Genomic DNA, 16018 nt, shown 5'->3' with positions numbered 1-16018 from the left:
TGCAAGTCTCCCACACTCACTGAAAGCATGAAAGACTGTTTCACGAAGGGGACAGAAGGGACACTGGCTGGACACCGCAGGGGCGAAAACAGAAACAAAAGCATTGGAACCGACGGCACCATGCAAAATCCTCCACTGGAGGTCGGCTGTTTTTTTCTTGAGGGGAGGTTTGTACACAAGTCTCCACTGAGGGTCAGGTCCACTTCCCGTCATCCTGTTGGCCCAGGTAGTGGGTGCTCTGTTACACAGGTTTTTCTTGTTGATTACTTTTACACATTGTTTGTACAGTATTTTTTTGTTGGCCGTGTGCAAACTGATCTGTCGTTCATCTCCGAGGAGAGGACCCTCCAGTTCTCCAAACAGGGGACTGATGTGCACCTCTGGGAAAGGATCTTTGCTGTCTGGCACAGTCCCTGTACTATAGTCCAGGAGGAGGCCTCTCTCCTTCCCGGAAAGTCTTTGCCTCCACAGTTGTAGCACCCTCTGAGCCACAAGAAGAAGAAGAAGATTTTTTTTTTTTTTTTGCAAAAACACTTTAATCTCATTCAAACATTTTGCAGTTTTACATTAGATGAAATCATTTAAGTGTCTCAGAAGATCTTTTGCAAAAAAAAGCTTCAATCACATTTAACATTTAGAACATTTAGAACATTTAAAACATTTTACAATTTTTCATTGGATGAAATTTCAAAAACACTAAACACTCAAAAACATTAAACACCAAGAAACAAAGGGAAATACAATATAAAAATTAGTGCATTATAACAGGAAGTTTGCAAAAGTGAGGTGGTCATCAACTAAAGTGCATAGGACATTTTTGTAACACCAGATGTTCCTAAAGTTATTCACGTCTTTTCTCAATTTATAGAAACCAAATTCTAGTTTTAAGCGACATCTGATGTTACAGCAAAAAACAGTAGCTGCTTCTTGAACGGTATTGTTTTCAATTTTCCTTTTCCTGGTCACATAAATTGCAAGTTTTGCCTCCCCAGAAATAAAATTTAAAAGCTGCTACTTTCTCTGATTCGATCCATTGTACCCAGCACCGTAGATGAATTTCCTGATACTAGTTTTCATTGAACAAGTTAAAAACATTCGTTAGAAGAGTGAAGAGCACTGCAAGTCTCCCACACTCACTGAAAGCATGAAAGACTGTTTCACGAAGGGGACAGAAGGGACATTGGCTGGACACCGCAGGGGCGAAAACAGAAACAAAAGCATTGGAACCGACGGCACCATGCAAAATCCTCCACTGGAGGTCGGCTGTTTTTTTCTTGAGGGGAGGTTTGTACAGAAGTCTCCACTGAGGGTCAGGTCCACTTCCCGTCATCCTGTTGGCCCAGGTAGTGGGTGCTCTGTTACACCCACTACCGAGGAGAGGACCCTCCAGTTCTCCAAACAGGGGACTGATGTCGAGCTCTGGGAAAGGACCTTTGCTGTCTGGCACAGTCCCTGTACTATAGTTCAGGAGAAGGCCTCTCTCCTTCCCGGAAAGTCTTTGCCTCCACAGTTGTAGCACCCTCCGAGCCACCCTGGTGGACTGGATGTTCAACAGGGAGCTCACAGCCTGGCATCCACCAGCGCAGGCCCAGCGTTGTCCACCAGTTGCTGGAGGGTCATGGTCCTGGTTCTGCAAAGCGCTGCAGACAGACCAGGTGTGGCTCCACTGCAGACGTCCAGCCTGGCCCCATGCACTAGTGGTTCCCTCAGTAACCAGAACAGAGAGTCAGAGCTTTTTCCTGGGCTGCTTTTAAAAAGGGCCCATGACTTAAAAACACCATGATAAAACGGAGGCAAACCATTTACCTTTAGAAACTTAGAGTCCATTAAAAACAGTGCAGCATCCAGGTCCAAGTGGCTCACTCGTCTGAATATGCAGCTGGCCACCTCTCTCCACGTCAGATCCGCTGGTCCGGTCAGAAACCGCTGGATGAACTGTAATCTGAACGTGGCTGTTCTGCTAGCCAGGTGGATGAGGCCCTGTCCCCCCTCCTCTCTTGATAAAAACAACACTCCTTGAGGCATCCAATGCAGCCCATCCCAGAAAAAGTTAACAAGTTTGGTCTGGATTTGGGCTACAAATCCTGATGGGGGTTCCATACAGGCCAAGCGGTGCCACAGCTGCGAGGCTACCAGGTTGTTTATCACTAAAACTCGACCTCTGTACGACATTCTGGGGAGCAACCATTTCCATTTTTTAAGTTTCCCTTCTATTTTGTCAATGACGCCCTCCCAGTTCTTCCTGGTTGTTGTCTCATTTCCCAGGTACACACCGAGATATTTGAGACCATCAGTCTTCCAACACAAGTTTTGAGGAAGAACCGGGAGGTTGCCATGCCACTCGCCAACAGCAAGGGCTTCACTTTTGTTCCAGTTTACTTTTGCAGCAGTTAAAACATTGAATGAGTTTGTCAAACCCACCAGAACATTAACATCCCTTTTGTTTTTGATAAGAACAACAACATCATCAGCATAGGCAGATAAAAGAATGTTCTCTCCAACACCAGGTAAAATCAAACGATCGATGCTTTTGCGGATTTTACAGAGGAGGGGCTCCAGAGAGAGTGCATAGAGCATCCCAGACAGGGCACAACCCTGCCGGATGCCCCGATGCACCTCCTAAGGGGGCACACAAACTGCCGTTAAACTTCAGAATACTCTCAACGTCACTGTACAACACCTTGATCTTGGCAATGAACTCGGTGCTGAACCCAAACCTCTCCATAGTTGTCCAGAGGAAGCTGTGCTCAACACGGTCAAATGCCTTTTCCTGATCTAACGAAATGAGACCAGCGTTTATACCCAATGATCTGGACACCTCCAAAACATCACGAATTAGGTAGACATTGTCTACCATGGACCTGCCGGGCACACAGTAGGTTTGATCCCGGTGGATGACCTGCTCCATAGCTTCCCTCAGCCTGGTAGCCAAAGCTTTGGACAAAATCTTGTAATCGGTGCAGAGCAGTGACACAGGGCGCCAGTTCTTGATGTCCTGCAGATTGCCTTTTTTAGGCAGGAGGGCAACGACCGCCCTCCGGCAGGACAGTGGCAAAGAGCCTGAGGACAGACTTTCGGTGAACACTTCCAGCATATTACATGCTAGAATGTCCCAGAAGGCTGTACAGAAATCAACCGTCAGACCATCGATGCCCGGAGAACGTCGTCCCTGCATGTTCTGCAGGGCAGTGTGGAGTTCCTCTAACTCCAGCGGCCGGTCAAGTTGTGAATTTGTCTCCGTGGAGACCTGAGGTAGCTCTGCACAGAACTCCTCTAACAGTGGCTGGTTTTCCCGGTATTCACTGTCATACAAAGATGAATAAAAACTCGCAGCTCGCCTTCTGATCTGTCCAGGCTCTGTCAGCTCCTGTCCTGTGTCAGACAGCAGGGAGTGGATCACGTTGGTCTGTCCATGCTTTTTTTCCAGGCCGAAGAAGAAGCTAGAGGGAGCATCCATCTCTGTGATGTTTTGTACCCTGGATCGGACTAGGGCACCCTGTACTTTAGTATCCAACAGGTCGGCTAAAGCCATTCTTTCGGACTTGAGGATTTCAGTACACCTCTGATTTCCTGTGGAAGCGCATGTCTCCAACTCCACAATCTCAGCCTCTAGGTGTTTCATAGACCGGCAGGTGTCACGTGTGACGTTCAGAGTATACTGTTGGCACAGGACTTTTATCTCTGTTTTGCCATAGTCCCACCACTGGCTAAGAGAGGTAAAATCAGCTTATCTAAGTCTAAAAGTGCTCCAAAAATAACTGAAGATCTCTCTAAAGCCTCTGTCCAAAGCTAAAGTTGAATTAAAATGCCAGTATGCACTCCTAGGTAAAATATTTCCCATCACAACGCGACATAAAACCAGAGAATGATCAGTATAAGCAGCTGGCATTATATTACAGTCTTTGAAAGCATTGAAATGGTGTTTAAAACAGTAAAAGCGATCCAGCCTGGCTAAAGACACCCTACCTTCTGTCAGGTGGGACCAAGTGTACTGTCGGCAGTCTGGATGCATCCTCCTCCACACATCCACTAGGCCATGAGAAGAGACCAGCCGTTTTAGAGTGTGTTGGGATGCTGGGTAAGGATCTGCGTGGTTACGGTCTAACATCCCATCCTCAGTACAGTTAAAATCCCCAACCAAAATTAAAAAGTCTTCCGAACCACAGCTATCTAGCTTAGCTTGTATTATTTCTAGAAAGCCCTTCCTCTCTGCACCGTTTGTTGGAGCATAAATATTTACAAAAACCAGGGTGCGGTGTTCAAAATGTGCCTTCACTAAAAGACACCTCCCCTTCACGACATGCTCGATTTCTAGAGATGTTGGGTTAAAAGTTCTAGAGAACAGGAAGCCCACTCCACCACTCAGCGTGGTGTTGTGGTCCAGGATCACCTGTCCTTCCCACTCCTTCATCCAGTCCACCGCATTGCTCTCATCACTGTGTGTTTCTTGTAAAAACAGAACATCAATAGTTTTCCACCACGGGTAGTCATAGCCGTCCACTCTAACAACATAACGGTGGTCAAATTCTTCCGTCCTGTTGTTCAGGATTATGGATACCTGTCGGCGGTAACAAATGAGATGCCCCAGATGCGGGGACTTACACCCCATCGTGATTCTGGTAATTGGCGACACAACTTTTCCGTGTCGAGAGAGTTTTCTAACCAGGAAGTTATCACTGATGAAACAGGGGACGTTCGACAGTGTGATCGTAGTCGCTGGTTGCGACAACGGAAAAACGGGTACAAACAGTCCGCCAACGTTTATCCCCCATTCCACCAGTAGCTTTGCCTGTGCTACCTTCGCCACGAACATGACGATTGCCTTGTTCATCCGGCCGGCAGACTTCAGGTTTTATACCCGATAACTTCACCCACCGCTAGTGCTACCTCCTCCACGCCTAAATGGTACACCACTCTAATCTCGTGGTCCCTTGTCAGCGTAGTGAAATCAAACCCTACACCCGCCATGACGGCGTCCGAGTGGCCGCCAACCGGCACACACCTGGTCGGCTAAAAAGATATAAAACCTGAAAATGAACGACGTTAAACACGCAATACAAACACAATTAACAATACACAAAGAGTACAAACTCAAAAACAGAATGTGACGATATAAAAGAAACTGAAAATTACTCAGCAATGTCTCTACTCACCTCACGCACTCCTCACAGGAGAAGATGAAAGAAAGAAGAAGAAGAAGAAGATTTTTTTTGATTTTTGCAAAAACACTTTAATCTCATTCAAACATTTTGCAGTTTTAAATTAGATGAAAGCATTTAAGTGCCTCAGAAGATCTTTTGCAAAAAAAACCTCCAATCACATTTAACATTAAGAACATTTAGAAGAAGAGGAAGAAGAAGTATACTTTATTTATCTGAGAGAGATTTTTTTTTTTTTTGCAAAAACACTTTAATTTCATTCACACATTTTGCAGTTTTACATTAGATGAAAGCATTTAAGTGCCTCAGAAGATCTTTTGCAAAAAAAACTCCAATCACATTTAACATTCAGAACATTTAGAAAGAACATTTAAAACATTTTACAATTTTTCATTAGATGAAATTTCAAAAACACTAAACACTCAAAAACATTAAATACCAAGAAACAAAGGGAAATACAATATAAAAATTAGTGCATTATAACAGGAAGTTTGCAAAAGTGAGGTGGTCATCAACTAAAGTGCATAGGACATTTTTGTAACACCAGATGTTCCTAAAGTTATTCAGGTCTTTTGTCAATTTATAGAAACCAAATTCTAGTTTTAAGCGACATCTGATGTTACAGCAAAAAACAGTAGCTACTTCTTGAACGGTATTATTTTCAATTTTCCTTTTCCTGGTCACATAAATTGCAAGTTTTGCCTCCCCAGAAATAAAATAGAGAGGGAGGACAGGAAATACAGATGAGAACTGACATACTTGAGACAGGGGTAACTGAATTAATGGTGTGCTGCGACAGCAGGGGTGTCATTACGTTCAACACACACACAGAGCTACAGGAAAACACGACAAGAGGAAACTTACATGAACTTATGCAGTTGTTGTAAGAGTAATGAAACAACTCCACTAAATGATTCACTGGTGATTCATTTTAATGACATATATTAAACGTCTACTGATAACTCAACCATGAAAAGTCAAAGCTGTGCGCAAAGAACGTTTGTTGTTTTCTCAGAATTGAACCATTACATAAATTGTCAACGTATATACAGGTATAGATGGCTAGTTTTACAACATACAACCTGCTCACAGCTAAGGCTAGTCTTTATAGTGAGATTTATCACCAGTATAGTAGCAACAGTCTGAGATGGTTCTGTTGGGCTTTGAATGACTGCCATTGAAGCACTGTAATGGATAAAGGTGTTTTCTCTGAGGTAATAACACGCTGTGGATGTCTTGTTCGGCCACACAGGAAGTGTTTATCTCTATGGTTGTTTGATTAAGTACAGTTTTTAGTGTTCAGCTGCTTGTCGTTGACCTCGTCTTCATCGTGTCCTGATGAGACTGTTTAAAAAGGTCTCAGCTTTCAGACTGATGGCTTGTTAATGCAGCATTCCTGCTGCGCCTTAAAGACATCTGGTAGCTATCACATGTTTTATTCACACTGTAGTGTGTGTGTGTGTGTGTGTGTGTGTGTGTGTGTGTGTGTGTGTGTGTGTGTGTGTGTGTGTGTGTGTGTGTGTGTGTGAGAGAGAGAGAGAGAAAGAGAGTGTGCTTGTGTTTGTGTGTTAGAGAGAGAAAATAGAGAGACTGGGAGTCATTACAAGCAACTGTAATAGTATCTGCAGGTATTACACTACCAACTTCAAAAGCAACTCTTCCTCTCCCTCTCTCTCTCTCTCTCTCTCTCTGTGTGTGTGTGTGTGTGTGTGTGTGTGTGTGTGTGTGTGTGTGTGTGTGTGTGTGTGTGTGTGTGTGTGTGTGTGTGTGTGTGTGTGTGTGTGTGTGTGTGTTATACTGTTTTTTTCACCAGGTATTTTCCTCTAGAGTAGATGACACTGAAGACTAGCGCCTCATATCTATTTCGTTTGTAATGGTAACCAAATGTGTGACACACAGGGTGTGTGTTTTCATCCCTGTTTACCATAGAAATTGCAGCTCATCTCAAATTTTATCCCTCCTTATTAAGAAGAGCTTTAGGTTTGATTGTATTATTCCATCCAGCTCCTGTCTGATGTCGCTTCCTTCACCCAGAACACCCCCCCACACACGCACGCACACACTCACACACACACACACACACACACACACACACACACACACACACACACACACACACACACACACACACACACACACACACACACACACACACACACACACACACAAACACATGAACACATTTCCCTTCTTAGCCAGGGGTCATCAGGATGTCTCCTCCCATGTATCCTTGCTCTCCTGTCATGTGTCCTAGCTTTGATAAATTGAGTGTTATGATGAAGTCGCTGCTCCTCTGCCTCTCCTGATGTGTTTGTCCCTGATTGAATCTGAGTTATTACAGTTAAAAGAACTTTGTCAGACTTTTGTTCGTAAACTAGAACCAGACAAACAGTTGGCAAGCAGCAGAGAGAGAGAGAAACCAACAACATACACACAGTTTTTGTCAGTCAAGTCTCATATTTCACTCGTGTGTGTGTGTGTGTGTGTGTGTGTGTGTGTGTGTGTGTGTGTGTGTGTGTTCGTGTGTGTGTGTGTGTGTCTGTGTGTGTCTGTGTCTGTGTCTGTGTGTGTCTATGTGTGTGATTGTGTTTGTGTTTAATGAGACTGCAAACAGACTTAACAATTTATTCCTTTTTTATTTTGCAAGAACAGACATGCATCTTTCCTGACGTGAGTGAATTTCTATCTAAAAGAGGGATTGTTTACTGTCTAAAGATGGAATTATTCAGAAGTGATTATTAATAATTTTCCAACTGAAAATATGCCCAAGTAAGCAGGGTATAATGTGTGTGGGTAATGAAATATTTGTTCATAAACCCTGCCTTACTTCAACATTCCCGCCTGTCCTCCTGTCTTTTAATGTAATAACTCATATAGGCTTTGGAGAATCTGGTCATTTGAAAATACTTATTTTTGTATTTTTCTAATCATATTTTCTGGGCTTGTCGGGACGTTCAGGTGTGTTTTGGGAGACAGAGGATGTTCTAAAATGGAAAGAATTTGCCCCTAGTGGGCTGTTTCTTTCCTGATTCGACACACTGACATGAACACACGGTCTTTGTAGGCAGCAACGTGTTTCCTGTTGGATGTTGGCCCGCGCACACAAGTAAACACATCGGCACGAGTTGGGGTCAGCAGACGTTGGACTTTCTACAGCGTATTGCACAGTGAACACACCGCTGGTTTTATTCTTGAATTAATAGTATGACCTAAAATCAGCTGTGAGAGCAATCAATACTTACCAGGGTTCTGGTTCATGGGCAGATCCAGGATCAGCTTCAGGACATTTTCTGCAGTGTTTATCTTGGTATGGGCAATCCTACTGTTCTTCTAGTTCACATGTAGCTTCAGGGCTTGGTTAACAAACTGTAAGAGAATAGTGAAACAGACACACTGACTACATGTCAAATGTCCGACTCAGAGCAGAACGTGATCAGAACTGATGGTGAAGATCTAGATGGACATTGAGGGAAGTGAGAGAGGTGATCAGAAGTGTTTCATGTACGTGACACATCATTTAACCTACTAGGCACTTGAAGTTTAATGCACCTTTTAATTGTTAAAATTAAACCTAGCTTCTGAAGGACTGTTTGTTGCATCCTGCTACGTTCTTCACCAACTGGCCTTGTGCACAGCAACCATGATTCACTGCAGCTTATCTCCACCTGCTCTTCATCCGTCTGAGCCACTAACCTCCTTCTCCTCTTCCCCATGACAGGAGACCTTACAGCAGTTAATAGTCATGCCCCTTCCTAACATCCTCTGCATTGCCAAGGACCCCATATCAGGTAACACACACTCACACTCATGGATATAGAAACTAAACAGTTATATCACTTCTGTATTTAACCTTTGTTAAAAACTCACACAATACATGAATTGTTGTGACTTTATTTGAAGGATGTGATTTGCTACATAGATATTCATAAGTTAATAATTCATGTCAGACAGTTCATATCATATATGTTAAATATCTAGTTAAAAGAATATTTATGTATTTTATTTCATAGTATTTTTATTAGGAAAAGGGGAATAAGTTAGGAGCTAAAAATTTAAATTGATTACTTGTTTATGGCGGTTTGATTTCAGTGATGCACAAGGTGCAGAGAAAAAAAACAGTAGAAGAAGAATCGTTGTTGTTAGCAGGCAAGCTAAGAAGACTCAGTTGTTTTGGGAGATGTACAACCCTTTTTTTTGATTCAGTAAAGAAAGCCGCCTCAGTACAAGGACAGAGTCTGGTCTCGTCATTTGGAGGAATTTAATTCATTACATGAGTCCCTTGTCTTGGTGGCCCCATTTTTATAAGTAGTTATCCTTATCATAATGACTTCACTGTGCAACACATTATATTGTTATGCTGCCTGAAGTGTGGACATGACTTACTCACCATCGTACGTGAGATCACCACTTCAAGTGTCATGTTAAAAAAACGCTCGTCTCTAATATCAAGGACGTCTCTGATTATGCTTTTTGCAGCGAAGAGCATGGAGAATATTAAAAGACTTTTGTTGCTGATACTTGGCTGTGCTGTCCAGGTAACACACGCACGCACGCACGCACTCACACACACACACACACACACACAAACACACAGTGTATTGCGTTTCACTCAGAAAACCTTTTTCTTTTTAGACTTGCATGTCTGAGCACAGTTGTGCCTGCTGGTAAAGCACAAGGCGGGACCTCAGGGTCAAAATGCACACATACGAACATTTAGTGTTTATATACAGTCGTAACCATTAGAATTATGGTGTAATAAAAGTCGTGGGTAGTGGTTTACACTGATATTTAATAGTTTAACAAGTCTAAATCGGACAGTTTTGAAATCCACGCTTATGATGATTTGAGATTATCCAAAGATGGAGCGTTAAGAGTTAATTGGGTTACCTGTAATCAAAGAGGAGGGGCAAGTCGAGTGGGAGGTAGGTCCACAGGTGCTTTCTTTGTCTGTGTGTTTTGTTCATTCAGCGCTTTCATTTCCAACCCTCCTATGGCTCTGAATCCACCTGGTAGATGTTTTTTTTCTCGCCTCCTTCTTATGGTTCTTTTGCCCACAGCTGCTCTGTCTCACCGCCTCACTCTTTCATTTTACTTTCGCTCCCTTTCCTTCTGTCGTCGCCTTACCTGTACTGGTTCTACTTGTTCCACTAAAGAGGAAGGTTATGTGGGACCCATGAATGGAAAGACATAGAAAGAGAGGGGTGGAGTACAATATGAAAATACTGTTGACACACTAAAAACTAAATGACAAACACTGGGTTCTTCATCAAACTACATGTCTTTCTATGTAATGTCTTGCTATGTAATGAAACATAGAGATGCACTAACAACCACTATTTAATCAACCAACCTTTTTGCTGTGTTGATTGCCTCCCCAGTGTGAGCGTAAGGAGGAGATGATAGAGAAGATCAAGCTGCTTGACATTGAGACCCAAGCTGCCATTGTCTCTCACATCCAAGAGGTCAGACCATGGTCTGAGTCTGAGTATTCATTCAGCGATGACATGACCCCAGTGACATAACACCACCGGCTCTTCACTGATAGTAGTAAAACATTTGACATTTAAAGGCGTCATAGGGGCTTTATTTATCTCATAATTACATCGTAGATTTTTCTTTCTGTCCACTTGATCAATATATTGATTTGTTGCAATTTGATATGTGCTGTTTGGTAAAGCAGCATTTGATACATCAGACATCCATCAGTCTGTTGGTCATGATTGGGTTCTGGAGTATAACTCCAAAATATTTTTGATTTTGATTTTTTTCAAAACAGGAAACGTGCTTGTTTTATATTTACATCTACAGAAGTAATACAATCTAGAAAGAAAAACAGGAAAAATAGTTACTAGGTAATAATGGTGAAACGTTCCATCTACATTTAATACTACCTAAAATAAATATGTTAGTATGTGTGTGTCTATTTCAGGTGACTCATAACCAGCTAAATGTTCTTGACCTGTCCTGGCTGGAGGAAGGATCCGAGCTCACGCATGATGAACTAGAACCACTGTCCCGCAGCATGGCTGTGTCGCTACGGCAGCTGATTGACCAGAGGGACAAAGCCAGTGAGGTACAAAGACGTACTGCATAATAACCGCTGCAGGGTTAATACTACTATTTGATTAATAATAGAACAACATTTCATATACTTAACATATGTTTTACATTTTTTCTTCTTGAACACTGTATTTCTATTGGAGCGACAGTCAGAGTTTAAGGTAGTAAAAGTGTACGCACGTGTGTCTGTATCTCTGTTCAGTAGCAAACTGCCATCAAATGAAGAACTTCTGCTTCTAGGTCATCATGGATCTGACCCAGGAGAGAGACTACCTGTCCAGTCAGCAAACACAAGAAGTGTGTCGGAACCTGGGCATGAGTCCAGAGTGTGGGCCGAGGTCTAGAGGCGTCAGAGTGAACAATGGCGGGTGTGATCTGATTGTGTCTGGGCTGACCAAAGAGGACAGGCAGCATCTGTCTGTGGAACTCGCTGATACGAAGGCCAAGCTCCGCAGATACAGACAAGAGCTGTGAGTCTTTGATTGGATGATGCTTCAGAAACTATGATGGTTCAGATCCTTTTTTGTCCTGTTTTTGCTGGAGTTTGTTTCTCAGTCTGTCTGTTAGCCAAGAGACAAACATCTTTCGTATTGCAGTGATAAAATTAGGAAACTTAGCTGCTTTGGTAAAGGGTCATGCTCTCGTAGTGTTGTCCAGAGTAAATATTGTATCCTCTGAAATGTGAGATGTGAAAGTAATTGGAATACCAACAGGATAAAGTGTCCCCATGTGGTCCAGAAGTTTTCTGCGTGTGTCAAGTTTAAGGCTCAGCTGTGGTGAACCGAGCCGCAGCTGGAAGCCATTAAACAGCCGACACTGCTCATTAGAATGTCATATTCTGATATTCTGTTATTACACAGGGATACTTCTATTTCCAAATAAACTACCACCCCGCTTTACTTACAGTAACTGGGAGTCACCTTGTAGAGTTACTGTTCAGATTATTGTACCTGTATATAATGAAGTCAATCAGTAAGACGGAGCTGCTGTGTGATTTCACTAAATGTAGGTTTGTTTGCAGAGAGGAAAAAACAGAGCAGCTGATGGACTCGAAGCACGAAGCAGAGCGTCTGGATCAGGAGTTACAAAGACTCAAACAAGAGGTGAGGACCCACTAATAGGCCGTCCAGACAGGCCTGTTCTCTAATCAGTGGACAAATGTCCGGAGACACACCACACAAGATTCTGCACTGGTCATGTTTCCCTGCTTTGATTGTTTTTGTGATGGGCCAGTTAAGTCGAGCTCATTTCTGATGGCAAAGACAGGGAAACAGAAGCTCTGCAAAGAGCTGCTCTCTTTTAGCCTCTCTCCATGTTCTGTTAATACAATTTTAGAAATCTTTGATCAAAACACCTGACTCTGATGATGACATATGCATCCCATGTTGGCCAAGTCTCTTGAAATTTCTATTCAGTTACCCTGATTCAGATTTTTTTTGTCTGTAACATCAAAGTATTGGAGATAATCACAATTTTACTGGATTCAAGATAAAACCAAACCAAATGCTCACTGCAAATCTTTACTTTACATTTGTTTTTTAAATTAAAAAGCTGACATAGCTTTTCGCATATTCAGTTGGATTGTTTTGTTATATGCTTTCTTTTGGAAACGTAACTTCTAATCCATGACATTTTTCCTTTTGTGTCAGTTACTGCTGTGACATGTCTACCATCGTCATCCTTACATCTGTGTGTGTGCGTGTGTGCGTGTGTGTGTGTGTGTGTGTGTGTGTGTGTGTGTGTGTGTGTGTGTGTGTGTGTGTGTGTGTGTGTGATGCAGAACCAGTCGCTGTCATGTGAGGCTCGTTCGGTCAGAGCGTACCGGGATGAGGTTGACTCTCTGAGGGAACGGGCGGCTCGGGTGGAGCGGCTAGAGACGGAGCTGATCAGGTGTAAAGAGAAACTCAACGATGTTCACTTCTATAAGACCAGAATGGAGGTACACACACACCCTAACCCTAACCCTAACCCTAAACCTAACTGCAGCGTCATACCACAATGGATACAAACGTCTCATAATGACTGCTACAACTCATAGACCAAAACTGTTGTGTGACAGATTCATTATTTAGAAATATGAAGTATGTGAAGGATGTGAATGAGTTTAGTTCCAGTCTTCTTAAGAAAGTGAAGTAAAGTTTCAATTTTCAAGTTTATTTATTCTTATATAGCCCAGATTCACAAACAATGAATCTGTGCTATATAAGTTGAATCTAACTCAAAGGGCTTTACAATCTGCACATGGACGATATCCCTCTGACGTTTGTGCACTGCGAGCAGTACGACCCTCACGTCGGACCCTTTTAACAGGGGAAAAAATGGATGGGAGAAACCTCAGGAAGACTGCAGAGGAAGGACCCCTCTTCCAGGAGTGGACAGACGAAGCAATAGATATGGCATGTACAGATTAACAACTCGATAATAATAACAATGACAATAACAATAACAAATATATGACAAAGGCACGCTGATCCATCCAGTGGAGCGAGTCACCACCAGCCAATGAAGCACACAGAGGTCACCAATTGCTGAGGATCCACTACTCTGAGGACAGACCAAACAGTGCCTAAGTCATTGTTCTCAAAAAAGTTACAGCGTAAGATTACCCTGCCAAAACCCCCAAACCACAGCAGAACCAAATGAGACGAAACCAGACTCCCCTAGTGGATGGTGAAACAGGACCATTGTGCAGCTTTTGATATCGCCAGCCACGGAAGTGGAGAGAGGTAGCCGATTGCCGATGATCCACCACACAAAGGCCTGAGAGAGAGAACAGGAGAAGGAGGGAGAGAGAGAGAGAGAGAACAGGGGCGAGAGTGGTGCTAGAGGGACCAGAATGGCAGAGGATTAATGGGAGGCATGGGCCTTACTAAGAAATCCTACAGGACTTGGCTAAACCTAAACATTGAAACTCTTCTTTACCTTTCGGCTTTTCCCTTCAGGGGTCGCCACAGCGAATCAATTTCCTCCATCTAGCCCTGTCCTTTGAATCCTCTTCTCTCACACCAACTACCTTCATGTCTTCCCTCATTACATCCATAAACCTCCTCTTTGGTCTTCCTCTAGGCCTACTGCCTGGCAGTTCAAAACTCAGCATCCTTCTACCAATATATTCACTATCTCTCCTCTGGACATGTCCAAACCATCCCAGTCTGGCCTCTCTGACTTTATCTCCAAAACCTCTAACATGTGCTGTCCCTCTGATGTACTCATTCCTGATCCTATCCTTCCTGGTCACTCCCAGAGAGAACCTCAGCATCTTCATCTCTGCTACCTCCAGCTCTGTCTCCTGTCTTTTCTTCAGTGACACTGTCTCTAGACCAAACAACATTGCTGGTCTCACCAGTTTTGTACACCTTTCCTTTCATTTTAGCTGAAACTCTTCTATCACACATCACACCTGACACTTTCCTCCACCCGTTCCATCCTGCCTGTACACGCTTCTTCACCTCTTTTCCACACTCTCCATTGCTCTGGACTGTTGAGCCTAAGTAATTAAAATCCTCCACCTTATTGATCTCTTCTCCCTGTAACCTCACTCTTCCGCTTGGGTCCCTCTCATTCACACACATGTACTCTGTCTTACTGCGGCTAACCTTCATTCCTCTCCTTTCCAGGACAAACCTCCACCTCTCTAGCTTCTCCTCCACCTGTTCCCTGCTCTCACTACAGATCACAATGTCATCTGCCTGTCTAACCTCGTCTGTCAGCCTGTCCATCACCATAGCGAACAAGAAGGGGCTCAGAGCTGATCCCACCTCCACCTTGAACTCCTCTGTCACACCTACAGCACACCTCACCACTGTCTTACAGTCCTCATACATGTCCTGCACTGCTCTAACATACTTCTCTGCCACTCCAGACTTCCTCATACAATACCACAGTTCCTCTCTGGGCACCCTGTCATAAGCTTTCTCCATATCTACAAAAACACAATGCAGCTCCCTCTGGCCTTCTCTGTACTTCTCTATCAACATCCTCAAAGCAAATACTGCATCTGTAGTACTCTTTTTTGGCATGAAACCATACTGCTGCTCACAAATGTTCACTTCTGCCCTTAGTCTAGCTTCCACTACTCTCTCCCATAACTTCATTGTATGGCTCATCAGCTTTATGTAGTTGCCACAACTCTGCACATCTCCCTTGTTCTTAAAAATGGGCACCAGCACAGTTCTCCTCCATTACTCAGGCATCTTCTCACTATCTAAGATCCTGTTGAACAACCCAGTCAGAAACTCTACTGCCACCTCTCGTAGACACTTCCATACCTCTACAGGTATATCATCAGGGCGGACTGCCTTTCCACTCTTCATCCTCTTCAATGCCCTCCTCACTTCATCCTGACTCATCTTTGCTACATCCTGGTCCACAACAGTCACCTCTTCTAGTCTTTGTTCTCTCTCATTTTCCACGTTCATCAACTCTTCAAAGTACTCTTTCCATCTTCCCATCACACTACTGGCACCTGTCAATAGACTTCCATCCCTATCCTTAATCACCATAACCTGCAGCACGTCCTTCCCATCTCTATCTCTCTGTCTTGCCAACCGGTTATGATCAGTCTCTCCCTCCTTACTGTCCAACCTAGCATACAAGTTATCATAAGCTTCTTGTTTGGCCTTTGCTACCTCTACCTTCACCTTACGCTGCATCTCCCTGTACTCCTGTCTACTCTCCTCAGTCCTCTCAGTGTCCCACTTCTTCTTAGCTAACCTCTTTCTCTGTATACACTCCTGTACCTCCTCATTCCACCACCAAGTCTCCTTATCTACTTTCCTTCCAGATGACACACCAAATAC

At 43.4% G+C, this 16018-nt stretch overlaps 1 protein-coding gene across 5 annotated transcripts in view; it reads left to right on the top strand.

Moving 5' to 3' along the window:
* ccdc88c (coiled-coil domain containing 88C) overlaps positions 1-16018 on the top strand; it is an 81852-nt gene that overhangs the window by 28466 nt on the left and 37368 nt on the right. For all 5 annotated transcript variants that reach the window (XR_011038503.1, XR_011038504.1, XM_068338030.1 and 2 more), the window contains exons 4-10: positions 8878-8947; positions 9636-9694; positions 10538-10621; positions 11089-11232; positions 11460-11689; positions 12241-12322; positions 13000-13158. Coding sequence is in view for 3 of the 5 variants with exons in the window: in XM_068338030.1 (XP_068194131.1) it covers positions 8878-8947; positions 9636-9694; positions 10538-10621; positions 11089-11232; positions 11460-11689; positions 12241-12322; positions 13000-13158 (828 nt within the window). In the remaining 2 variants the exon portion in view is untranslated. The remainder of the gene's footprint in view (positions 1-8877; positions 8948-9635; positions 9695-10537; positions 10622-11088; positions 11233-11459; positions 11690-12240; positions 12323-12999; positions 13159-16018) is intronic.

Source organism: Antennarius striatus, chromosome 17, assembly GCF_040054535.1.
Source record: "Antennarius striatus isolate MH-2024 chromosome 17, ASM4005453v1, whole genome shotgun sequence".
NCBI classification, from domain to species: domain Eukaryota; kingdom Metazoa; phylum Chordata; class Actinopteri; order Lophiiformes; family Antennariidae; genus Antennarius; species Antennarius striatus.
This window is presented reverse-complemented; position numbering and strand designations above follow the sequence as displayed.